Genomic DNA, 27,719 nt, shown 5'->3' with positions numbered 1-27,719 from the left:
TATGGTAAAGTCCTAGTGCATATTAGAAAGTCAAAATGCCATTTTTAATGGGTGCAACTAATTAACTAAATACAACTGATACAAATGTCTGACTATAAATTGTTTGGGTTTTTGTTGTTATCTCAGACTTTGCATAATATTAATAATATAGCTAACAAACTAATTTTGAAAAACAGAATTTTTATCAAAGATTTAAAAAGAGAAGAATAAAAACAGAACCATCAAAATATTATCTCTCAGCCCTTTATTTGGTATGATGCTTAGTGAATTAGTCACTATATTAAAATAACTTATTTAAGAAGAGTAGCTGCATATTTAAATTAATGCATCTCTCCAAAAGTTTTCATTAACGATCTGTATGTAATGAAGATTGACTGAATCCTGAAGTCCTATTACCTAACATAAATGTATTCCTTGTCACTCATCCTTCCTTTGTGATCCTTTCAGTTATCTTTCTCAACCGTGTATCTTCTTCGGTTTCTTTTTCAATACCTGATTTGCCACTTTCTTATAGCTTTTACTTTTCCTTCTAACTTACCCCATTGTGACTGATCTGTAGCATGATTTTAATAGGGTTCAGTTTTACTGTCCATATGGATGAACCTGCTAAGCTACATCATCATCAAATCTATATGTCTCTGAGTCAGCATAATTTTGGTAGTGGCTTTTTAACAACTCCTTACACTTAATTTTCTCCTTTCCTTACTATATTCACCTACCTATTCATGTCTTCTCCTTTAACAGGATGGAGAAGATATTTAAGTTTTGGAGTTTACCATGTTATCAGTACAGTTTATGCTTGAGTAAAAATCAAAGGAAATAACTTCTTAAATTAATACTATGATTTATTTTTAGGAGGAAAAGAAGTGACAAATAAAGAAGAAATAAAAGGTGTTCATTGGGCTTCATGGACATGTGTTTCAGGCCTTGAAGTAAATGGAATTTGGCCCAAGTATTCAGATATCAATGATATAAACTCAGTAGATGGAAACTATATTGGCCAAGTTTTAGTTACAGCTGATGACTATGGAATTATAAAATTATTTCGATATCCTTGTTTAAGAAAAGGTATCTTTTCTTTCAAAATATTATTAATTAACCTCTGTCTTTTAAAAGACTTCTAAGTTCTTACAGAAAATTAGTCTTAAGATAAATAAGAGGGTTTATACTTTTTAAAATATGTGTGCTGTTGGTTTGGTGAAGGATTTCATGAAAATGAATAGAATTAGTTATAGTATTTTGATAATTCAGAAATTATTGTCATATGTTACATTTATTTTTGGATATGAAGTTTGTATTAGAAAATTATTTTTGAATTCATATATTATGAATGGGCTAGTACTTTACCTCTTTCTTTTTAAAGAATCATTTTTCTCCCCACTTCCAGAATTGCTTCATATAGTTGGGATATACAATGATAGTTATACTTTTCTTATGGCTTATTATCTTTAATCATTTAACTTGTTGAACATATATCTTTTAGGAGACATTTTTCTTATGTCATTTTCTCAAGAATTCTGATGAAGTAGTCAGCTGTGCAAGTGCAGGTCACAGTTGGGAATCTATTGGTTTGTTTGTTGGTTTTTATCTGAGAGTGTGTTTTTGCTTAAAATCCTTAGCATGTATTGTTTTGACATTTATTTTTCATAACTGGGGGTGGGAGAAAAATAAGGGGTCTTATCACTGGTTATTTTCTATATATAATATGTATCACCTCTTTTTCTTGGATCTTTTTTTTTTAATTAATTAATTTATTTATTTATATCTGGCTGTGTTGGGTCTTCGTTTCTGTGCGAGGGCTTTCTCTAGTTGCAGCAAGCGGGGGCCACTCTTCATCGCGGTGCGCAGGCCTCTCACTATCCCGGCCTCTCTTGTTGCAGAGAACAGGTTCCAGACGCGCAGGCTCAGTAATTGTGGCTCACGGGCGCAGTTGCTCCGCGGCATGTGGGATCTTCCCAGACCAGGGCTCGAACCCGTGTCCCCTGCATTGGCAGGCAGATTCTCAACCACTGCGCCACCAGGGAAGCCCCCGGATCTCTTTTAAAGTGATGATATTAATCATTCTGTTAATAGACCTGAGAATAATTAAATGAAATGCTCTATTAGTCATTTATTTGTTCCATGCCTTGTTCCAGAAAGTATTTGAGTCAGCTTATAACAAGTCCATAAGTACTAAAATAATTATATGAGTAAAGAATTCATACCAGGGGAAGTATAAATAGAAATACTATATTAAAATCAGGTAAAGAAAATGTTTGACATTTTCTTCTTCAGTAGTCAAACATCAAAATTGAATCTGAGCTTCCTGGAAACCAAAAATAAAATAAAGCAGGGCACAAAATAATTTTCACTTTAGCTATTAAAAAAAAAAAAAAAAAGCATACTTACTACTCAGAGAAAGCCAAGTTTCTTCTGAGATTTAATTTTCAAAGAACTCTCCCTTATAATATAGGGCCTTATATTAGGTGCAGTGAGTGTATTCATAGAGTATCAACATCTATAGCAGATGCAGTCATGATTTTCACCCGCTTGTTAATAAAAGCTGTTGGACAAATGTTAAAATGCAATTTAGTAAAAAGGTAATTTTGGAAACAGTAGAAATAGTTTTATTCAAATAGTTTAGGTAGTCCCCTTGATGTTAAACTTAAGGGCCCAAGTTTCCCAGAAGTCTAGACTGGTAATTGCTATACCTCTACAGTAAAGTAGTGAGTTCCAGATCCTGCCAGCTATGCCATGTTGTCAGTTCCTGCCTGCAACATGTCAGCTTCCTAGGTGCATGTGGAAGTGCCTCCATACGTAATGCTAAGGGTGTTAATAAAGGCTAACTAAATCTCTAGCAATTGAAGTACGGTATTTCTGGATCCCACCACATAGCCAGGACATGAGAGTCACCAGGCACAACAAATTTTATTGTGACACAAAATGATACTTGCCTAGTTAGAAGGTGTGAGATTTAGTAAGATTAATCATGGTGTTATTAATCTTAGACATTGCTTCTACTCACTGTTTCATACACTGACCTCTCTGCAGAAAAAAAGTAATTTTCTGAGTTTTCTTAATCAAATGAATGGGAGTTACTCACAAGCTTTATCTTCTGCAACAGGGAAGACAATATTTTTGTTGCTCAATAATTTTGTTTCATTTATAAAATGTGCAGTAGTCTTCTGAATTGCTGTAGGAATATTTTACCAAAGTCTTTAAGAAAAGTTAGTCTTGTTCAGTTACTGCTTCAAGAATATAAATTGTTTTTCTTATTTTCTGTTTTTTTTAGATTTTTGTTAGACATCTATTTTATGATAAGGGTTTTTATTTCTTGTGAGTCAGCTTGAGACTATGGGTAGGTAATCGGGAGAGAAGAAGACAAAGGTTAGGAGAAGTATTTTAAGATTCTGTATTTATTGAATTTACATACTTGCATAAAGCTAGTAGTATTACTAGAAAAACTCTCTTTTAGATTAGTTATGAAGTTGTACATTTTTTCATTACAGTAAGTTGTACTATTGATCCAACTTAAGTTTGGGAAAAGATTGTGTCTGATGTATTAATGTATTTTAGATATCCACTTAAGTAATATCCATAAGTGAAGCTTTTACAAAATGTGGAAAGAAGTTAAATAATAGAAGTAGCTTACGTTATAGAATCATTGTAATTGCAGCACAAAATGTGTGAGGTTAGCCCAGAATGTTCCTCTTCCACATTTAGCCCCCTCAAATCCCAGGCCAAAGGAGCATTACTCTTCTTTTTTTTTTTTTCTTTGTTCATTGTTATCCTCTTTCTCTCTAGATTCTCCTGCTCTTGACCATAATCTCTCTCAAATAATCAGACTGTTCCCAGGCAGCAGCACAGAGGCTATGGTGGTGGGTGAGAAGGCGGGGTGGGGGAGGATGGAGAGGTGAAGGCATGGTTGCTTTAATCTGACACCTTCATCACTGTTAATAATTGCCAAGACTCTTTCAGTACTTATTGACAAATGAACATTTCTATTTGGTAAAAATAGTTTTTAGATTCCATAAGAAAATTCATTGGAAAAACAAATATCAAACAATAAAACAGATTTGTGATGGGGACTTATTCAACACCTCTTTTCTAAGATTCTGAGATTTCTAAGATATTGTTGCATGTAGCTCTAGTGTATTTGTTTTTCATTGCTGTAAAATACTTGTGAAAATGTGATACAGTTCATGTGTTTATTCTTCTGTCAGTGGACATTTGGGTTCTTTTCATTCTTTTGCTATGATATACAAGTTTCCAAAGATGTATACTTAGGAGTGAAATTGCTGGGTCATAGAGAATTTATAAGAAAATGCCAAATTGTTTTCCACAATGGTTATACCATTTTACAAACCCCGTTGATCTACATCCTCTTCAGCACTTGGCATTGCCACACTTTTTGTTTTTGTAAATCTAGTTGGTGTAAATGGTGTCACCTTGTCTTAATTTACATTTGTCTAACTACTAATAAGATTGACCATCTTTTCCAATATTTTTTGATTTTCTGCATTTCCTCTTCTATCAAACACAAGTTCATATCTTTTGCCTATTTTTTAGAGTTGTTTCTTTTATTGTTTTATGAAAATAATTTCATATACTCTAGATACAAATGATTTGTAATTTTTATGGATTACAGATGCCTTTTTTTGAGTTTGTGAGTTATTTTCCTAATGATGTCTTTTGTTGACTAGTTTTTATTTCAGTGTAGTCAAATCAGTTTCTCTTTTTTTTTTTTCTGAACAATGCTGTTTTATGTATTAAGGAATTCTACTTTTTACTAGGGTCAAAAAAGATATTCTCATATATTTTATATCTAGAAGTTTTAAGGTCATCAAAACATTGTTAAATGGGAAAAAAATCTTTTGTCATATTGCTACAATTTATTGAAGAGATTTAGCTCATATTAACTTTCTGTTAAAGTATACCCTAGAATAAATTAGAAAAGACATGGGATCATTGAAACATAAATATTTCAGTCTATTGCTTTATCCTCACCAAGAATTATCATTCTGTTCTCATTTAAATTAGGAAAGCTTCTATGACCATTCTAGCTTGCTTTGATAAATCTTTTCTCTGAGATGTTAGTCCTAATTGATGACAGACTGTTTAGGCCTTAACTGTTCTTTTATCATTTCCTATCATATGTCAGTTTTTAATAATGAAGGGACTTTGAGAGCTTATAATCCAATTTATACTAAAATGGAAATGGAGTCTAAGAGAGGTTAACTGATGTGCTCAAGCTCCTGTGCTATTAAGTAGTCAAGATGACACTCAAACTCTAGTCTTTTGATTTCAACTCTAATATTCTTTACATCAGACTTTTTGTCCCCTTTAATGAATTGTAAGCGTTGGAGTTCATGCCCTCTCAGTCTCCTTCACTACTCTTCTTCCCTCCTCTACAATCTAGCATTTCAACTCAAGTGTATAGGCAGAGTGAGGGAAAATATGATCTTTCTTTTTTTTTTTTTTCCTTTCTTTCTCTTTCTTCAAATACCTAATGAATGTTTGCTATGTATCAGGCATTAGGGATGTATGGTAAACAAGATACAATCCTGTCCTCAAGGAGCTTATAGTTTATTAGAGGAGTTAACAAGTAAATAGACTATTACATTTGAGTGTTATAATCACATGGGGTAATAACAGGGAATTCTGGAAGCATGATAAGAGGATATGGTTGGTCTTGGTGAGTCATGGTCACTTCTTAAAAGATGTGATATCTAGGTTTACTTTTAAGATAAACTGTTTATCATAGTTAGATAAACAGTGCTGGTTATTGAATAATTATTAATAAAGTCACTTTGATTAGAAATAACTGGCTTCCCTTAGACTTATTCCATAGCTTTCTTGTTGAATTGCCTTGGTTCTTCCAGAGGAATTGATCTTTGAAAAGTCACAGAAAAAAATCATTTGGAAGGCCTTACAGGATTATCTACACCTCTCTTGGAGCTATCACCCAATATAGTCAATTAGAATAGGTACTCAGATAACTCTTCTTCATTTGCTCTAAACATAACAAAATTAGTACACCTTAAAAACTTGGAATTTTATTTGCTGAAATTTCTGGTTTTACCTTGTAAGTCTCTCTGTTGCCTAAGAGTATGTACAGGGTCCCATCAAAGGAAGTAATAGCCAGAGTCCTCTTGACAGGCAAATAATGCATTCTCTTATAAGAGGGATGGGACTAAATCTTACCTTATTGGACTTGTGGAGTGAATTGTGGCAAGTTACCCATCTAGAAAGTTACGGACTTCTGTTAAGCTACATAAAAAATTGATTCTTAAAAAAATAACATTACTGTCAGGTAGCAGTAAATTGTAATTTATATAGTTTGGGTCAAATCTTTTATGCTTTGATTAGATGGCTATCCCTAAATTCATGGCCAAGGTGAAGGTTTTTCTCCAGTTTGTAACTGATGGATCTTTGCCATCCTGAAATACAAGCCTTCTGTAACTTCAAATAAAACTTCTAAAACATCAAAATGAAGCCAAACATTATTGTGTTTAGTGTACTCTAACAGGAACATATACATGTTGCCAAATATCAAGTTTATCTAAGCAGGATATAGAAAATGTATTCTGAACTTAGAACCACAAAAATGGTTCCTATCATTGCACAGATTTTTTAAAAATTAGGCAGAAAGTTAAACAAATCCTTTACAGTTGGGGAAGTCTGGTATATAACACCTTAACCAAATGCTGCTACTTAACATCGCTAGTGATAGAACTGTGGTGCCCCTTAAAATGATGTATCCAAAAGGACACAACATTGCCTGTGCAAAAAACACATCTGAATCTAATCATGAAGAAACATCAGACAAACCCACATTGAAGGACATTATACCAAATATATAGGTTTAAAAAAATGACTATAAAAGATAGTTGTTGGGACAACTGGATGTATTTTATTTTGGTTAGTATGATTGATTTTTGTATATTGAACCAACCTTGCATTCCTGGCATAAATCCCATTTGGTTATGGTGTGTAGTCCTTTTTATATGTTGCTAATATTTTGTTGATGGCTTGAGCTTTCAAAGGATCTTCGGAGCTAGGGCTGAGAATAGTGGGGGGAGGAGATTGGTCAATGTCACTTAAGATCAAAGGCGTCAGGCCAAAACATTCAAATATCTGAATATAAAAACAATTGATCCCCTTGTAGCTGCAGGCTTTTCTCAAAGCAATAAGATAATGCTTCACAGCTCGAGGTTCTTACCAAATTATATTGTGAATCAGTAGAGCAAAGATTTACATCCCTTGATGTACACTCATTCATTTGCTCACTCAGTGAATTTTTGAATTAACATTTTTCCCCTTTGATCATAATTAAGGTAATAGAAGTAGGATGCATTGGTTCAGGTATAGATATTGTTGTTTATAGTGTTTTTTTTGTGTGTGTATTGGCATTTGTTTATCAACATAAAGGTATATTTTTGTTATAGGGGCCAAGTTTAAAAAATACATTGGCCATTCAGCTCATGTAACTAATGTCAGATGGTCACATGATTATCAGTGGGTTATTTCTATTGGTGGAGCAGATCACTCTGTCTTTCAGTGGAAATTTATTCCTGAAAGAAAACTAAAAGATGCTCTTCACATAGCACCCCAAGGTGAGTAGTACACACTGTCTCAACAATTTCTCTGTCAAATAACTCTTCAGTAACCCCCAAATAACAATTTTACTATTGAAACATACACAAACCTCGTATGTTAACAGTATAAATGATTATTATTAGTGGAAATTTTAAATAAAATATTAGGTCTATACGTTTAAACTCAGATGTCACAGAGCATGGACTACAAAGTACTTTTGGTTACACTTTATCAAATGATGAGTAAAAAACATGCATTAGTAAAACAAACATTTAATGTATTCTCTGGGAGATGGGTATCTAGGTTTCAGTATGGTTTTTTTGACAAAGAAAAATTATCTAATGTCAGTTCATCTGTTGCATATAGTATTTTCTAGCTATTTTTCATGTTAATTATAGGTTATATTCACTTATATTTGCACAGACATTTAAATTTGATGTAGCGGTCATTGGGGAGCCAGTGAAGGGATTTAAAGGAACTGTTGAGTTTGCAGTGAGTGGAGAGGAAGATAATCTGTAGTACAGTTTACTGACATCTGTGTCACTTGAATAGGTAATTTCATTTGCTTGTTTTATGGCTTGTCTCCATGTCAGTTGGCACAGTCAGCTCTTAATCATTAATTTTATTGTGCTGTTTTGAAAATGAATCTTCTTTAAACAGGTAATGTTTCATTTTTTTAAATTACAGAAAATCTGGCTGACTCTAATAGTGATGAATCAGATTCAGATCTGTCTGATGTTCCAGAACTGGACTCTGAAATTGAACAAGAGACACAGCTCACCTACCGTCGGCAGGTAATTTTTATTACCACATGATTTTTTCCTGAAAAATTCTAGTTTCTTCTTTATCTTGCTCCCTGTTGTTTACTCATCTATTGTTACCTTTTGCAGTTTTTAATTTTCCAAGAAATGTATGGCTGCTTCCCCCTTTAAGATTTAAAGTATCTTGTGTAAAATGTTATTTATATTAAGTGCTTGATATACTAACTGTGCCTGTATTGTATTTTATTATATATTATATGTGCTTTTTGTCGCAGTACACTTCCATTTATTTCCTTTAAAATACTCTCTTACGAAGTATACAAATTTCATGGAAACTAAATATGTATTTGTCAGTGTGATACTTAGAAAACGTAAATACGTTTGTCTTTCCAAGGAAGTAAATTTCATAAAGAATCTTCCTATTGAAGACAGTTGTTAAAACTTTAGCGATCTTAGTAACCACAGTGTCTGAAGTTACATTAGGAATCTATAACACCTTTATTAATTTATGTTCTAAGAATATTTCTACTTATGTACATTATTTAAAGGTTTACACGGAAGATCTACCTCAGCTTAAAGAACAATACAAAGAGAAACAGAAAAGTGGTACTTCTAAAAGAAGAGAGCGGGCTCCAGGAAATAGTATTCGATTACACTTTGTTCACGGGTACAAAATGACTACTTTTCATTTATGTGTTTGAATTTTGGTTCCCATTTACTAGCTATGTGACTTTGAGCAAGTCACTTAACCTCTCTGTGTTTCTGTTTTACCATCTGTAAAATGGAGATAACAGTACTTTACTTCATAGGGTTCTGGTGAGGAGTAAATAAGTCAATACTTGTGGTGACTTAGAATGTTGTCTGGCGCTATAAGAGTTTATTAAATAAAAAATTAATTTGTCTTATGAAAATTGTGTTATATTTATAGAAATGGATCTCTTTAAACAAAAAAACTAAGTGAAATGTAAGAGATTATTATCTCCCCTAAATATGTCTAATTTGTAATGATATTGTGGCTTGTTTTGGCCTAAGCATTTTGGCCTATATATTATAATTTCAATAAAATACAGTTTCTGGATTCTCTTAGAATATCTGGCAATACAGGGCTCACATTTTATCCCGGGACAACAGAGTCTCCAGTCCAGCTCTTTCCTTCCCCTAACCTAGTAATCATTGTCTTACCTGGCTTATAATGTTTTCAAGAATTTGAAAAAAACCAGATTTATTTAGTAAAAATATTTTTCCTCCAGTGTTAAAATAGACAGTATTTCTTTTTGTTTGTTTGTTTGGAAGCATTTTTTGTGTGTGTGTGTGTTTTTAATTGGAGTATAGTTGATTTACAATGTTGTGTTAGTTTCAGGTGGATAGCAAAGTGAATCAGTTGTACATATACATATATCCACTCTTTTTTAGATTCTTTTCCCATATAGGCCATTACAGAGTACTGAGTAGTGTTCCCTGTGCTGCTATTCAGTAGGTCCTTATTAGTTATCTATTTTATTTATATTGATCATTTTTGAGAGGATTTGACTACTTGTTTTCTGGATGTGTATAATATTTTTAAATTGTTTAAACTTATTTTTGTAATATATATTGATATATTTTATTCTCATGGTTGAACAATGTGTATAAAAGGATACACTCTGAAAATCTTCTTCCCACCTCTGCCCTCCCAGCCATCATTTCCCCCCTACCCAAAGGGAATCACTGTTAACCTAGTTTCAGAAATATTTATGTATAATATAGTACAAACAAATACAAATATATATTCTTTTCTATACCCTTTCACTAGTAAAAAAGCAACTTTTTGCTTTATAGTATACGAATTTAGTATTATGCAAATATTAGTGTACAATATACACTTTTCTGCACCTTTTTTCATTGAGTGTTGTAGCTTGGATTTAGCTATTTGTAATCAGAGCAGTTCACAAAAGTTTATGGGATCTGAGATATTTGTATTTTTTAAAATTGTTCAGTATCTTGTAAAACTGGAAATTGAATGTCCTCTGTATAGTCCATATTTATCAGTAAAAGGCCAAAGTTAATGTTATATGATTTTTCTATATTTAGTTACAGAGGTTATGACTGTCGAAGTAATCTGTTTTATACTCAAATTGGTGAAATTGTGTACCATGTGGCAGCAGTGGGTGTCATTTATAATCGACAGCAGAACACACAGCGCTTTTACCTGGGTCATGATGATGATATTCTCTGCCTGGCTATTCATCCTGTGAAAGACTATGTGGCAACAGGCCAGGTAGGTCCTTTGAAAGACTATGCGACAACAGGCCAGATAGGTTAGACCTTCGTTTGGGTTTAAAGTTAAGTTAGTCCATTTTTTTCCTTATCTTTTGTATTCTAGGAAATGAAGAATTCTTTAGAATGGGATTTTATTTTCATATTACAAATGAAACATTTTTCTTATAGTTTTCCTTAGAGTTTTATTGTTTTACTTATTGTAATTTGAATTTGGAACTATGAGCTCTGGCTTGACACCTTTCTGTCACGATAATATTAATTTTTTAAATTTATGAGTAAAAATTACAAAAACCGTAAAGACTAGAAATCTGGTTTTTAAATTATTTAAGATAATATAAGTTATCTAAGAAATGTTCTGTGACAAACAGGATGACTATGTTTTTATTTTACAATCATGATAGTAACATATTCGGGTTTACCAAAGTGGAAAACACAGAGAAAAGTCATAACTGATACCTCTCTATATGGATGTTCTTAGAGAAGGAAGGGAAAGGGTGATATTTATAAATTCTCACTGTGTGTAAGCACTTTACTAGGTTCTTAATGTATATTATTTTATTCTCACCTCACCTCTATGAGAGTGAAACCATTTCCCCCAGTTTATAAATGAGGAAGTTTAGGTTTAAAGAAATTAGATAATTTTCTCAAAGATCTCTCAGCTAATAAGTGGTAAAGCCTAAAGCCCTTAGTCTGTTTGGCTTTAAATACTGGGTAAGTATACCTTCTGGGATATACTGAGGGTGGGAGTAGGAAACTAGCATCATCCTATGTAGCTTCCCTGAAAGGAGAGAAAGCTCTTCCCTTTTTCTTTCTCCCATCTTCCCTCCCTCTGTTTGTACCTCCTCTGACTCTTTCCTTTTCTCCTTCCTTTCCTTCCCTCCTTTTCTCCCTCCTTTCTTCTATTCATTCAAAAACATTCATAGAGCATGTGCTGTGTACCAGGAAAGACTCTGGGAATATAAATAAAACATCTTGCCATGGTAAAACATTCATACTCTGTGGGGGAAGACAAACACGCAAGAAAATTGTGATACAGTGTCATAAGTATAGATCAGGGCTTCTTACCTTGGCACTGTTGACATTTTGGGCCAGATAATTCTTTGTTGTAAAGATAGTTGCATTTTTGTGTATAATGCCATCCTGTGCATTGTAGGATGTTTAGCAGCATCTCTGGCCTCTACGGACTAGAGGCCAGTAACACCACCCATCCCAGCTGTGACAACCAAAAATGTCTCCAGACAGCATTTGGGAGGCAAGTCACCCGCTGCTGAGAACCACTAGGCTAGAGATATGTATAAAGCGCTCTTGAAATATTATAAAGGACTGATATATCGTGCCTAATGGAATCAGGGAAACCCTCATAGAGATGATGACATTTGAGCTGAGTAGTTTACCTGACAGAGGGGAGGTTGGGGAATGTATTTCAAGTGTGTCATATCACGTGTAACAGTAGGGGAAAAAATTAAAAAATAAAAATACAACTTCTTTAAATAACTGTGAGCAGCGCAAAGTATTCAAATCTTAGAGTGCATGATGGACATTAGCGGAAGAACTAATTAAATGGGTTGGCAGGGGCCTCAGGGGCACCATTTACTTTCACCTTTAGTTTATATAAATGGTTCCTCTTAAAACAGAATTATGTACCCATTGTGCTGTGGCAAGGAGTTTGGACATTATTCTGCTACTACTGGAATGAAAACTGTAAAAACTGGTCATTTACTACCATAATTCTGGAATTTTAGGGAGTTTGGGCCAAATTAAACTAAAAGTCAGTATGCCCACAGGACATCCCTGGATACCCAATGACCTCTTCCTCTGCTAGGCTTTTAGCCTGAACTCTAACAGAGAGACAGATTAGGGGAATTCGCTGGTGGTCCAGTGGTTGGGACTCTGCGCTTCCACTGCAGGGGACCCGGGTTCGATCCCTGGTCGGGGAACTAAGATCCTGCAATCCATGAGGCACAGCCAAAGAAAAAAAAAAAAAACAGATTAACAAGAGAAAAACAAAAAGTTTATTAACGGGTGCAATTCATATCACCTGGGAGAAACCTACACCAAAAGTAACTCAGAATGGTGGTTTAGAACTCCAGCTTATATAGAAAACAGTAGATCTGTAGAGAAATGACAGGACAGAGGAAAGCAGTTAATAACTTAGTGAAATATTGACTGATTGCAGTATTGTTTTTTGTTATGTCTTTATATAAAACCAATCTCAAAATTAACAGTAATTGGCAGCTATAATTAGTTATTTCAGGAGTTGCCTTCATAGGCAAAGTTATTATATCTCTTAATCTGTATAAAGAAAGTGATTACTTGGGGGCTTCCCTGGTGGCGCAGTGATTGAGAATCTGCCTGCCAATGCAGGGGACACGGGTTCGAGCCCTGGTCTGGGAAGATCCCACATGCCGCGGAGCAACTACGCCCGTGAGCCACAATTACTGAGCCTGCACGTCTGGAGCCTGTGCTCCGCAACAAGAGAGGCCGCGATAGTGAGAGGCCCGCGCACCGCAATGAAGAGTGGCCCCCACTTGCCGCAACTAGAGAAAGCCCTCGCACAGAAACGAAGACCCAACACAGCCATAAATAAATAAAATAAATAAATAATTTTTTTAAAAAAAAGGAAGTGATTACTTGAGTCTAGAGGAATAATTAAGAATTAAGTCTTGTTAACCTGCTTGGTGCTTTAACCCCTCTGTATCTTGTTTACACCATTATCCTAGCCTAGAATATACTTGCTTGCTTCTGTTTTTATCTAAGACCTACACTTTTTTTTTTTTTTTTTTTTAATTATTTATTTATTTGTTTATGGCTGTGTTGGGTCTTTGTTGCTGTGCGTGGGCTTTTCTCTAGTTGCGGTGAGTGGGGGCTACTCTTCCTTGCAGTGCACGGACTTCTCATTGTGGTGGCTTCTCTTGTTGCGGAGCATGGGCTCTAGGCACACGGGCTCAGTAGTTGTGGCTCCCGGGCTCTAGAGTGCAGGCTCAGTAGTTGTGGCTCACGGGCTTAGTTGCTCCGCGGCATGTGGGATCTTCCCGGACCAGGGCTCGAACCCGTGTCCCCTGCATTGGCAGGCAGATTCTCAACCACTGCACCACCAGGGAAGCCCGAGACCTACACTTTTTGAAGGCCCGCGTCAAGTAGCATCTCTTCCATGAAGATTTTCTCTACAGCCTTTTCATCCCCATTAAGCATGTATTACCAGATGTCCTTATTTTAATGGAAAATATCTCGTTTTCCCAATGAGTTTGCAAAATTTGTCTAATTGTCTTAGTGCTCATTGTACCTAGCATGGTAACGCTGCCAATAATAGATGCTTGGTAAGCATTATCTTTATTGATGAAGTATAGGATGAGGTTTAGGAGCTACGTAGTTGTAGAACATTCCTAGAAACACTGAGACTAGTCTCATTAGCTTTTCAACAAATGTAAGGGAAAAATGTTGATCACATATACAGTCTGCTTTATACTTTTTATTTGATAAATATTTATAGCAAATATGACAAAGGCTGTTAAGTCTCCTGTTTTATTTCCTTTTATAGATATGAAAATAAACAATTTAATTGCATAAAATGACTTTTATAATTCTTTCTATTTTAGGTAGGTAGGGATCCCTCAGTTCACATATGGGACACAGAGACCATTAAACCATTGTCAATATTAAAGGGCTATCACCAATATGGTGTCTGTGCTGTTGATTTCTCAGGTAAGGCAGTTTTCTATCTCAGTAAGAATGATCAAAATGCAGAGGCAATACATAGCATTTTAGTCTAAATTAGTTTTGCCTAAACTTGTCATTTAATAGTGACCTTCACGATTTTTTATCAAATGTGCATACTGTTGTCCTAACCAATCAAGGCTCTGAAAGTGTGGGTTTGCTAGCTGGTTTATAATAATAACTTAATGAGTGTAATTTTAATACCCATTATTATAAAGATGTTTCTATTAAAATAAAAAATGTTTGTCTACATAACCTCTGAAACTGTCTCAGTTACCACTAGTGGTATGTATTTCCCACCTTGGGCAAACCCTGGTCTCATTTAATGTTTTGCAGCCACAGAGTAAACTTTGAAAATGTTTAGGGTGAAAGCTAAGAAAGAGGTGAGAACTGAAATATTTGTTGTATAACATTTCTATGAAGTGACAATTCCAATCTGTCTTATCAAAATAATTTCAGATCACGTTAACTCTTTGCTACATATATAAAAGTTTAACAACTACATACAGATAGATCTACAGTGAAAGCTGGGGTATGGATTGGGAAGAGTGGGGAAATACCATTAATAGAGAATTTTATATTAAGAAACAGTAAATTTGTGCTTTCTGCTGCTCTGACTGAAGTGATAGTGAATTGCTATAGTTTGTGGGGGGAAATGTATATACACATATTAATATCTGCCAAAGGTGAAGAAACCTTTGGTAAAGGTTTCTTAAGGTAAAGGAGTCAACAAGAAAAATAAAAGGTTTCTAAAGGTAAAGGAGTCAACAAGAAAAATACCACTGGTAGCGATAACAAACTAATTGAGGTTTGCAAAAAGTGTGGCAGAGTGGCAAATGTTTTATTATAGATTGCCTTTACAACCTATAAACATATGCACACCTGCCAGCATGACTGACTTAGCGCAATCTCTTGTCTAATAGTCATTACTTGTTGCTTGATGGTAGTAACAACTAGAATAATTGACCTTCACTACAGTCATATTAAACAGCAATATGTATTTGTAACCTATGTCTTTTGCATTTGATTCACTTTTTGTAATCCCTATGACTTCTTATATCACAGTAGAGTTCCTATGGTGAAATTCATTGGTGTATATCACTTCTTCCTTCCTTCCTTCTTAGTTTTCCCTTTCCTTCTCATCTTTTAAATATCTTTTTTCTACTTTTCTTATCTTCCTCCTTTCCCCTATCTTAAGCTGGTAGAAGATGAGGTAAGTGAAGTCAGAGGAAGAAGTCAGCAGATAGGTTTAGATGCATTGAGAAACTATTCTTCCCCCTCCTCATAAATTCTGCTTTTTGTTTCATAGCTGTATGTGTGCCTAACATTTAACAATATTTTATAAAATTTTAAATATAGTGTTGTGGTATCAGAATATGTACTGAGTGTTTTTTATCTTCTGAATGTTAATGATCAGTCTGTCTCTGTGATTAATTTTCATAGCGGATGGGAAACGTTTGGCTTCAGTTGGAATAGATGATAGCCACACTGTTGTGCTGTGGGACTGGAAAAAAGGAGAGAAACTTTCGATAGCAAGGTAGGGAAAAAACTTGATATCACATTGGCAAAATACTGAAATTACCTTGGACTTAAAATTTTTTTTTTACTTATAACAGTTTTGAAATCAAGCAAATATAACTTTTTAAATTGTTGCCGTCTTTATTACCATTGAATAAATAGTATAATCGTGGTAAAAAGACAAATGATTTCATGATTCATTTGTAGGTTTATCCCTTGTGAACACACTTTTTAATGTAACTGTAATATGATATTCAAAGTAGTGATTATCAAAAATCTCCATTTATAGGTAGAGTGAATTCCACTGTAAGATAAGCTATTCTGTAGTCATTGAAAACATTATAAAATACTCATTTTATATATTTGAGTGAAAGGAGATACATACACACATGTATCACAAAGAAGTTATAGATTATTTTTATTTTCTCTGTTATAGTTTTCATTTTCTAAATTTTCTACAGTGAGCATTATTATTTCATAATAATAAAAAATATTAGCAATTGCTTTAAAGGAGGAAATAGTTAACAGTTTCAGAGACTTATTTTTTTAACTTCCTATTCCCTAAAGTGATACATAAAAGCACTTTTAAAATATAGATAAATGCTTTTTTCAGAGTATATAGACAGGACCCAAATAAAAGATAGTTTAAGAGGATTTTGTATTTGGAAAGACTATATTAAGCTGTAACAGAGTACTATAAAATTTTATTTTTCTTTAACTCATTCATGCCACAAATGGCATTCTCTATGTACAGTACTATAGTAGGTGCTATCCGAAAGAAGTTCAGTTCTCACTATTCCTATCTTTTAAGATTCTGTTCAGAGAAGTTAATAAATTAAAATAATAACAAAATAACAAATGTACAAACGCATGATTATGTAGCCTAAACCTAAGAGACAAGTGGGCCAAGCATTTAGTAATGGAGTAATCAAGATAGGGTATGGATTAGGCAAAAGGTTATTACAGGAGAGATTTATCTTCAGAGTTAAAACATTTTGGTATTTATTTCAGAGGAAGTAAAGATAAGATTTTTGTTGTAAAGATGAACCCGTACGTGCCTGATAAATTAATTACAGCTGGAATTAAACACATGAAATTTTGGCGTAGAGCAGGTAAGGAAGTGCTTCTTTTTTGCTACTTTGAAATTTAAGAAACTATTACTTTTTTTTTTTTAACATCTTTATTGGAGTATAATTGCTTTACAATGGTGTGTTAATTTCTGCTTTATAACAAAGTGAATCAGCTATACATATACATATATCCCCATATCTCCTCCCTCTTGCGTCTCCCTCCCACCCTCCCTTTCCCACCCCTCTAGGTGGTCACAAAGCACCGAGCTGATCTCCCTGTGCTATGCGGCTGCTTCTCACTAGCTATCTATTTTACATTTGGTAGAAACTATTACTTTTAAAAGCGATTTGGTTAAGTACAGTGTGGTATCCTAAATTGGATCCTGGAACAGAAGTTTCATTAGTTGAAAAATAGGTGAAATCTGAATGAATTCTAGAGTTCAGTTAATAGTAATATATCAAATATATCGGTTTTTTAGTTTTGACAAGTAGTCTGTAGTATTGTAACATGTTAATGTTATGGGAAACTGGGCGGGCGAGCAGTATATGAGAACACTCTGTGTTACTTTGCATCTTTTATGAAAATCTAAAATTCTCAAAAGTGAAAAGTTTATTTTTTTAAAAGAATGATTCACAGTTGTCTTGATACATTTTAAACAAAGTTAAGATTTATTTTATCATTATTTATTGGCTGCATTGATATAGTATTCATATTTGCAAAAGAATTTAACTTATGAGATTAATCAAGTGATGTCCAGACTTCGTTCTTCTGTTGAAGACATGTTTTTTAGTCTAAACTAAAAATGAGAAATTGTGTCAAAATTCTTTATGTGCTATAAAATGATACAGAAATGGAATGTTATATTACTTTAGTCATTTAGTAAATTAGTGACTGTAGAAGTTCATATTTTAAAATTAAAAAGTCTCTTTTCCAAATCAAATAGCATACTTATAAATTCCAGCAATTTGACAAAGTCTTAGTACACTTAAACCTTTCAGATAAAATACATAGCTATAGAGAGAAGTGAGACATAGGTTAGAAAAGAATAGGCTTAGTGAAGATATTTCCCAAATTGAATTAGCTTTCAAATTGTAAACTACATAGGACATGAGTCGATTTTCAGACCTGTTTTAATACTTTATCACAGACTCATCAGATCATAGTGTATATACATTTACAAAGTAAAAAGAAGTATCTTCACATTTGTAATTTTCATTCGCATTCATTTAAACGAAACTTTTGAGTATCTTAGTCACTTGGAATTGCAAATACCCAGCAAGTAATGCTATTATTGCGGTTTTGAAAAAAAAAAAAAAACTATAAGTTTGTCTGAAATAAGAGACTTAAAGAAAGTAAATAGCCTTAAAATGAAAAGATTTACAATTGAATAACTTTTTTCCTTAATTTTGATTTGTCATAAAGTAGACCTGAAACTGAACCATAAAAGAATAAATGTTAAGACTTTAGTGCATTTCAGCATTCCTCACTTTGAGGTTCTGATCCAGAGTTCAGTAGTCAACTGGGAAATAAGTACCCACTTTATTAATCTGAATAAATGCCATCTGTCTACCCGCTAAATGCATAGCTTTATGTAAACTAAGTTAAAGATGACGTAGGACTAAGGCTGAAAGGGAGCTTCGTACCTCCTATCCCAGATATAGGCTTTGAGAATTGCAAGTTATGAATTATTAATCTCTAAGGAATTTGAACTCTATTCCATGGCTGGTATGACCTTGTACAATACAAACATGTTATGCTGTGTGTATCAGAAAACTCAAAAATGATTATCTAAACCAGAGGGGAAAAACTCTGTAAATGGCCAAATAGTAAATATTTTAGACTTTCCAGACACAGAGACAAAATCAAGAATATTATATAGGTACTCAGAGAACAAGAGAGAAAACTCCTGCCTTGCCGTACCCAGTTTGCACCCAGTTGCCGTTAACTGGAGACATTCCCTCCAAGATCAGCCTGCTGCAGTGAACAGGACTTGTAGGTTGGGCTCGGGGGAGACCATAGTCAGCCTCACTCTGCCCTAGCAACACACTGATTCTAGTGTGTCTTCTCCTCCTGGAGAGCCCTACCTTCTCAACTTGGGCAGATGGCCAGAGGCCAGGCAACTCCTGGACTGTGATTTCACTGCTGGGTGCCCAACAGTTGCCATAGCAAAGTCCTCAACTTGTGGATGGTGACCAGCTCGGGCCCTAGGCGGCTGCTACTTGGCAGCCAAAAGTCAGGGAGGCAGGCTCTGGGAGCAGAGAAGAGAACCGACATAGCCACTGCAGCTGTGCTCCAGTGGGCATTGAACAAAAACAGGTGATGGCAGGATTTGGCCTACAGCCCATAGTTTGCTGACCCTGCTCTGGATGGATAATCTGTGCTCTAGTGAAACCCAGTCCCCTCCACTTGTGCACTAGATCCCATCTCTCACCTATTCAAGGACATCATTCCAACTCTTCTTCCCTTTCTCTCTTGCATTATCAGTTTTCCTTCTCTACCAACTCTTTTCCTTCAGTATATAAATGTGGTGTTATTTCTCCATCTTAAGTAAGTAAAACCAAACAAAAACACTCTTTGAGCTCTACCCTCCAGTTGCTAATCAATTTCTCTTCTTACCTATGCACTAAAACACATCCACACAGTTGTTTACACTTTAAATTTGTGAGTTATCTTCTCCTTCTTTTGAGAGAAGTCTAACCTGTTTTTTCCCCTTCACCACTTGACTTAACTGCCCTTCCAAGTGCACTAACAACTCTGGCTGATATGTTAAAAGACAGTCTTCTGAATACATTTGGAATATGACTCCTTTTCATCATCTTCTATGTTATCACCAGACCCATGTCACCCTTATCATTTGCCCAGATGATTGAAATAGCCTTCTAACTCTTTTCATCCTTGCCGCTATTCAAATTACCCTCAACCCAGAAATCACAATGAACCTGGTAATAAGTGAGATGCCAAGTCTTGTCATTCCACCACCCAAATGTTTTTCATCTCATAAAGAGTAAAAGTTAAATCCTTACCATGGCCTGTAGTGCTGCCTTTGACCTCTCTGACCCCATCTCCCATTACTGCCTCCCTTACTTTCTTTGCTACTCCATACTGGCCTCCCTAGTTGTTCCCTGAAGATTCTTGTCACATTCCTGCCTTGGGGCCTTTGCGTTTGCTGATTCCTCTGTCTTGAAGGCTCTTTTTGCATGGCTTGCTCTTGCTACCTCCTTCAGGTCTTCATGCAGATACCACCTGCTCAATGAGGCCTTTCTTAACCACTCTTCTTAAAATGGACCCCTCTCATTTCTTATCTCCCTTTTATGCTTACATTTTCTCCATAGCACCCGTCATCATCTAACATCCTGCACATTTTACTTATTTGTCATATTTATTGACTGTCTCTCACCAGGAAGCTCCATGAAAGCAGGGAATTTTGTTGTCTTGTCTGTGTTGTTCATAGCTCTGCCCCCATTGCCTTAAATAGTGTCTGGTATCTATATATATTTCTTGAATAAATGAATGAATGAATGAGTTCATTTGGAAAAATGGGCAAAAGATATCAATAGATAATGAATGACCAATAAAAATAGGAAAAGATGATAAAGCTCATGAATAATTGGAGAAATGCAAGTTAAAACCACAATAAAATTCGGTTGATATTTCACATCCCCCAGTCTGATAATACCAAGTGTTCTGAAAGGTGGGAAACAACAGGAACTCCTTTCACTATTAATGGGAATATATGTTGGTGTATCGACTTTAGAGGACAGTTTGGTCACAGAGCTGATACCTCTCATCTACATGCTGTTCTTTTGCAAATACCCTATGACCATTCCTAGGCATTCCTAGAGAATCTCTTGCACTTTTATAGAAGAGGCCCTTGCAGGAGTGTTTAAAGCAGCATTGTTTTCAATAGCAAAATCTTGGAAGCAACTTTATTAAGTCCCCGTTAATAGGAAAATGTTGTATTTATATAATGGAATGCTATATAGTCGGGAAAATGAGTTTTCTAGGGGTACAAATCAACATGTATAAAACTCCACAACAAATTGTTGGTGAAAAAAGCAGGTTGCAAAAGAATACATATAGGATATGTATTTATAGAAAATTTTAAACATGAAAAATAATGACATGTTACCTAAGAATTCAAAAATAAGTAGTAAAATATGTATAAGGGAATGTGTGAGAATAATCAAGATCACATTCAGAATAGTAGCAGGTGAAGAAGGGAGATGGGATTGGCATATGTTTTGATTGTTTAGTAATTTTATGTAAGTTGATAATGGATATAGAAGAGCTTATTGTATTTTTTTTACTTTTTGTATTAAATATGTCATAATATAATTTTTAAAATATTGATCAAAAGACTGATTTAAACTAACTTAGTACATATTTTTGTTTATCCAAAAAGCTATGACCTGAAAGCAGCCATGGGTATGCCTGCCGTAGCCAAGCAAGGTGTTGCCCAAGTCACTGACTGAGAGACCTTTAGTTTTCTTTTTAACTCTCCTTACTGTTACATGTCTTTCTCTTTAAACAAGAACAACAGCAGAAGAGAAATTTTATTGCTTTGAATTTTATACGTTTTGAGAGTGGTACTTTCATAATGTTTTTTATGAACCAGGGGGAGGATTGATTGGAAGAAAAGGCTACGTAGGCACACTGGGGAAAAATGACACAATGATGTGTGCAGTATATGGATGGACTGAAGAGATGGCTTTTTCTGGAACATCCACAGGAGATGTGTGTATCTGGAGAGACATCTTTCTTGTAAAGACAGTTAAAGCACATGATGGACCAGTGTTCAGTATGCATGCATTGGAAAAAGTAAGTAACCTAATAAATTTTAAGTTAAACATAGTTTGATCATGGAGTGCAGAACATTTTCACAAGTACAGGGACACTACCTTTCTACTTAGCTGAGCTACCCAATAATAATATGTGAGCTAGAGTCTTCCTGACCGTATTTTATTCCTCTTTTCAAACTCCTGAACCCAGAGTGAAATAGGTCTGCTGTTATTAAAAAAAAAAGTTTAACTTAGTATTTATTAATCGCTTACTATGAGTCAGAGATTGTTTAAGTACTTTATATGTTATCACCATATCCTGTGAGGTAGCTATCATTTTTTTTTTAATAAACTTATTTGTTTTATTTGTTTATTTTTGGCTGTGTTGGGTCTTCGTTGCTGCGCGCGGACTTTCTCTAGTTGTGGCGAGCGGGGGGCTACTCTTCGTTGCAGTGCGCAGGCTTCTTATTGTGGTGGCTTCTCTTGTTGCAGAGCACGGGCTCTAGGCACGTGGGCTTCAGTAGTTGCAGCACGCAGGCTCAGTAGTTGTTGCTCACGGGCTCTGGAGCACAGGCTCAGTAGTTGTGGCACATGGGCTTAGTTGCTCCGCGGCATGTGGGATCTTCCCAGACCAGGGCTCGAACCCGTGTCGCCTGCATTGGCAGGCGGATTCTTAACCACTGAGCCACCAGGGAAGTCCCGTAGCTATTATTATCATCCCTTCTTTTTAAAGGATGAGATTATGAAGTCTCCAGGAGAAGGTGCTGAAAGTGGTAGAGCTACTTTATGGTTCCAAATTGCAAACTGTGTTTTTAAAGTCCTATTCTAAAAGTAGAATGTTTTGTGTCACTGTAAATATTTTTGCAAATTCCACGTTGATGTTTAAAAAAACATAATGGATTCTATGCTAATTTCTGTTTTTTACAAGCTGTAACTTTTGGCTATAAATATTCTTTCCTCTAGAGTTTTTCAATATAAAAGAAGGTTATTATTTTTTAAATATTTAACTTCATTTAACTTCATACTCTTCATTAACTTAAAACTTTTACTTTTGTAGGGATTCGTAACTGGAGGGAAAGATGGGGTAGTAGCTCTTTGGGATGACTCCTTTGAAAGATGTCTCAAGACCTATGCTATAAAAAGAGCTGCTTTGGCCCCAGGATCTAAAGGTGATTTGAGATTTTGAGATTTGTGGAAAAAAGATTAATTGCTTATTAACATGGTGGGCACTGAGGTGGAGCACCTGGGGTATATTTTTCCTTCTTTACTAGACTGGCATCAGAATTCACTAAGAGAAGCCGCTTAACTGGATGCCAGAATCATTGCTGTCCTTTCAAAATCTATTTTCAGTGATACACATAGTAAAATATAAACAAATACAAGATTATTAGTGTTAATTTTTAACATTTTTAATTTTTCAAAGAAAATCGCCATGTGAGTGTCACATTTACCACCAGTCAGGGAATTGTTTTCAAACTTGGCCTTTTGTTTCATCTTAGTGTTTTGTTGACCCTCCCTCTCTAGCCTTGCAGGCCCTTCTTCCTTTACCCTTTCTCATAGTGCGTTAAGGCACTACAGCGCTCTGTGTCTGACCTCCAGGCCTTCCTGTATGCTGTCACTTTTGCCTAGAATTTCCCCTTTCTCCTCCCTCCTGCTTCCTCCAGTTACCTGACCATATGCTCATTTTTCAGATCTCAAACACTGTTTCTTCTAGAATGATTCCTTACACTCACATCCCCTCTCCCCCTCACAAAAGGTTAAATTCCCTTTTGTTCCATTTTCAGTATGCTCCTCACACAAGGTCTGTTTTCCTCTTTGTATGCTCTTTGAGGGCAGAAGCTTGGCTCTATCACGTTTACCAGTATATCTCTGAAGCCTGCCTAGGGTACAGTAAACATAAATGAATTAATCTTAAATCGAATTGAATTAAAATTACTAACCAGAATATTGTACATGCTCTAAGAGGGTCAGGAGGTGGATGAGGGGCAAATGTAAAAGGAAAAGAAACAGTTGTCAGACTGGTAGTAGGGGATCTGGAATAATATTGAATTATGGAATTGTAGTATATAAATGGTACTTACTTTTGAGATTAGTAAATTGAATGATTGGGGAAAATGTGGTACATTTATTAGAATACTTAAAATACAGGAGAAAACAACCGTGTAACGTGATTTGCATCGTCAAAATAGCATCATTGGCAGTATATACACCCTTGTATTATAGTAACTTCATACCTAGAAGAACATCTCCGTTTAACATTTTAGGTCTTCTCTTGGAAGATAACCCATCTATACGTGCCATATCATTAGGACATGGTCATCTTTTAGTTGGCACAAAGAATGGTGAAATACTAGAAGTGGATAAAAGTGGCCCAGTAACACTTCTGGTCCAGGTAATTTTAAATGTTAATATGCTTTCTTTTCCCTTGGTATACAGTTGATTCAATACATAAGAGCCAGAAGTTGGCAGTGGTGAAAAATAATGTTAAATTATTTAGGGAAATATTTGTTAATGTTAATATTTACAAAAACATAAATTTAATCATAGTTAAATGAGTAGTATCTGTAAATAATATGCACATTATCATGTAGAATAATTGCCAGTATTTTCAGTAATTTCTTATTGCAAAGCAAGAAACCAGTAGAAAGAAAAGCCAGTTGTAATTAATTTAACACAGTCCATTTATTTCATATTTAATTTTATTTCTTTGAAGTACATTTGTTGAACCTAAGGCAGTTGTTTTTCTATGAAACTCTTCAGTTTAGTTCATTCTTTCTAAGTTTCTAACTTAGAAAAGTAAAAAATGAATGTATGCTAAAATTTTACTGCTGAAAACATTTATCCATGAAAATATGTTAGTGATTTTGAAAATCCAGAAGTACAGACTTTGTGTGGTAGAAATATAACATGAAACAGCAGGATTAGCTAATCCTTAACATTTCCGTCAAGAATGCTGTATTAATTTTTCAGGTTTACATTTCCTATGTATATTATGGTTTTTGATACTATAAAACACAGCAGGTGAGGTAGTGTTTACTCTAATGAAAAATTGTCCTCATGCAACTCTGTATAGTAACACATTTTGGGTTTGCCTTTTACCCTGAAAAAGAATTATGTTCTTTCTTAATACAGACTGATTTCTTCACCAGCCCCCACTTCACTCCTGTTAAGACACCAAAGAGTACATGTAGATGAGAACACTGCACATGCTTTAAGGTTAACATAATATCCTGATGTAACAAGGAGAATTTGTAAGCAAATAACAAAACATTTTATATTAAATTAACTGTCAAACTTTCATGTCTTACTCTTTAATTTCAGTCACATGATATTCCTTTAAAGTAAAAAGATGTTAGAGTCATGGTGTTTAACGTATTTATGATCTCTTGGAAAATATAAACACAAATACACTTTTACAGATGAATCCATAGATGGACCTATTCAAAAATATAATTTCATAATTGTAGGAAAAGATTTTTAGAAGTCATAAATAACATTATTTTTTTAATATTTATGATAAAGTTTAAGATTTCAAATATCTACTGTCTCCTAAATGTCAGGAACATGACAGGATACCAGGTCTCACCATTACTGTCCAATATTGTATGTGAGGTCTTAGCCAGTCCAGTAAAACAAAACAAAACAATTAAAGGTGTACATGTTGGAAGCAAATGGATGACACTGGATGGATATCAGTATTTGCGGATATTATAAACCTATGCCTTGAATATTCAAGAGAATAAACTGAAAAATTATTAGAACTAATTAAGAAGTCCTACAAATTGCATATATGCAAAGTCAACATGTAAAAGTCAGTAGTATTTCTACATATCAGCAATGACCAGCTAACACATATGACATAAAATGGTACTCACAAAGAAAACTATATAGTAACCAGAAATAAAGATGGCTAAAAATATGCAAGACGTGTATTAAGAAAACTGTAAAATTTTACTAAAGGCATAAAAGATGTAAATAAATTCTGTATGATCATAATCCATATCCTAATGAGATTTTTCACAAATTCTGGAAAGATTTTGTTTAATCATCTAGAAGAGAAACTATTCAAAAATAGTCAAGAAATTTTTGAGAAGCTCTCTGTGCTAGAAATAAAGATAATATAAAACTATAGTAATTAAAAGTGCGGGAATGTATGTACACAGTAGAAGTGCATTCATGTATATACCAAAAAAAACCACGTACAGCAATGTTTGTAGCAGCAGTATTCTGTGAATCAGTTTGGGGACTGGCGCCTCTTAACAATATTAAATCTTCTGATCCATGAACGTGGGTCTCTCCATTTATTTAGATCTTCTTTAACTTTTTTCAACAATGTTTTATAGTTTTCAGTGTACATGTCTTGTAGTTATTTTGTTAAAATAACTTACCTCATATATTACTTCTAATAGTTTTTTGGTGATTTTTTTAGGATTTTCTGTATACTGTAAGAGATTATGTCATCTGCAAATAAAGATAGTTTTACTTCTCCCTTTACAATCTGGATGCCTTTTATTTCCTTTTGTTACCTAATTATGCTGCCTGGAACTGCCAGTACTATGTTGAACACAAGTAATGAGAGTAAACATCCTTGTCTTGTTTCTAATTCTAGGGAGAAGGCATCCAGTCTTTTACCATTAAGTATAATGTTAACTGTGGATTTTTCATCTTTGCCCTTTATCAGGTTGAGGAATTACTCTTTTATCCCTAGTTTGTTGCTTATTTTTATCGTAAAAGATTGTGTCACATATATATGGAATCTAAAAAAAAAAATGGTTCTGAAGAACCTAGGGACAGGACAGGAGTAAAGAGGCAGACATGGAGAATGGACTTGAGGACACGGGGACAGGGAAGAGTAAGCTGGGACGAAGTGAGAGAGTGGCATGGACATATATACACTACCAAATGTAAAATAGATAGCTAGTGGGAAGCAGCCGCATAGCACAGGGAGATCAGCTCGGTGCTTTGTGTCCACCTAGAGGGGTGGGATAAGGAGGGTGGGAGGGAGACGCAAGAGGGAGGATATATGGGGATATATGTATATGTATAGCTGATTCACTTTGTTATACAGCAGCAACTAACACAATGTAAAGCAATTATATACTCCAGTAAAGACGTTAAAAAAAAAAAAGATTGTGTCATTTGTCAAAAGCAATTAGTATATTGCATTGATTGATTTTTGGATTTTAAAGCAACCTTTCATTCCTGGGATTAATCCCACTAGGTCATGGTATATAATTCTTTTTATATGTTGTTGGAATCAGTTTGCTAGTATTTTGTTGAGGATTTTAGCATCCATATTTATAAGGGATATTGGTCTGTAGTTTTTTGTGGTGTCTGTCTGGTTTTGGTATCAGGATAATATTGGCTCCATAAAATGATTTAGGAAGTATTCTGTCCTCTTTGATGGCCTCTTTCCCTAACCACATCCAGCTGTTAAACTCTATTAATTGCTCACTGATTACTCTATTGTTTTCAACATTTTCCTGGAGAATAAAGTCCTTCACAGGCTAAACCAATCAAATTCAGGCTTCTTAAAAGGGACAGTTCCCTAGGTTACTGTTTGAGATTTGTCCTGAAGTTAAGCAGTCTCTTCCCATTGTCTATGAGATTTTCCTGTTTTTCCTAGACAGACTAGCTGGCCTTCATTTTAGCCATGTCCAGTGAGTCTGTCAGTTGCCTCCCAATTAACTTTCATCACAACCTCCATTGTTTTCAAGAGCACCTTTAGGCTTCAACTTTTCCACATTGTAGTAAATGAAGTCAGTTGCTTTGAGAAGAGGCTAGGAGCTGTTTTATGGCTTGCTTCTCTCTCTCTCTGGGAAAAATTTCTGATCCAGGGCTCTGTAGTTGAGGGTGAAAACAGTGGAATGCTTCCTTTTTCTGAGTGTCCCTTGCTTTACATCTCAGTGCTCAGTTGGTGGGGAGGGAGCAAGTAGCCTCAGGTCTTCTTGAGTTGACATTGAGGCCCCAGTATTCTTACTGGCCACTGCACCTAAGATAGAGCCTCCATCTCAGAGTAGGGGGTGGATAGAAGGAGGGA

At 34.9% G+C, this 27,719-nt stretch overlaps 1 protein-coding gene across 10 annotated transcripts in view; it reads left to right on the top strand.

Annotated features, from left to right (window-relative positions):
- The window catches only part of EML5 (EMAP like 5), a 174,216-nt gene that overhangs the window by 74,229 nt on the left and 72,268 nt on the right, over nucleotides 1-27,719 (top strand). For 9 of the 10 annotated variants that reach the window (XM_036845009.1, XM_036845007.1, XM_036845008.1 and 6 more), the window contains exons 10-20: nucleotides 856-1,068; nucleotides 7,428-7,595; nucleotides 8,266-8,372; nucleotides 8,888-9,006; nucleotides 10,410-10,596; nucleotides 14,195-14,300; nucleotides 15,756-15,849; nucleotides 16,842-16,942; nucleotides 21,517-21,719; nucleotides 22,737-22,848; nucleotides 23,944-24,071. In XM_036845009.1, the coding sequence (XP_036700904.1) occupies nucleotides 856-1,068; nucleotides 7,428-7,595; nucleotides 8,266-8,372; nucleotides 8,888-9,006; nucleotides 10,410-10,596; nucleotides 14,195-14,300; nucleotides 15,756-15,849; nucleotides 16,842-16,942; nucleotides 21,517-21,719; nucleotides 22,737-22,848; nucleotides 23,944-24,071 (1,538 nt within the window). The remainder of the gene's footprint in view (nucleotides 1-855; nucleotides 1,069-7,427; nucleotides 7,596-8,265; nucleotides 8,373-8,887; nucleotides 9,007-10,409; nucleotides 10,597-14,194; nucleotides 14,301-15,755; nucleotides 15,850-16,841; nucleotides 16,943-21,516; nucleotides 21,720-22,736; nucleotides 22,849-23,943; nucleotides 24,072-27,719) is intronic. The other variant, XM_036845010.1, reaches the window with a different exon arrangement.

The sequence above is a fragment of the Balaenoptera musculus genome, chromosome 2 (assembly GCF_009873245.2).
Source record: "Balaenoptera musculus isolate JJ_BM4_2016_0621 chromosome 2, mBalMus1.pri.v3, whole genome shotgun sequence".
Taxonomy (NCBI): domain Eukaryota; kingdom Metazoa; phylum Chordata; class Mammalia; order Artiodactyla; family Balaenopteridae; genus Balaenoptera; species Balaenoptera musculus.
Note: the sequence above shows the minus strand (reverse complement) of the source record. Positions and strands in the feature narration are given on the sequence as shown.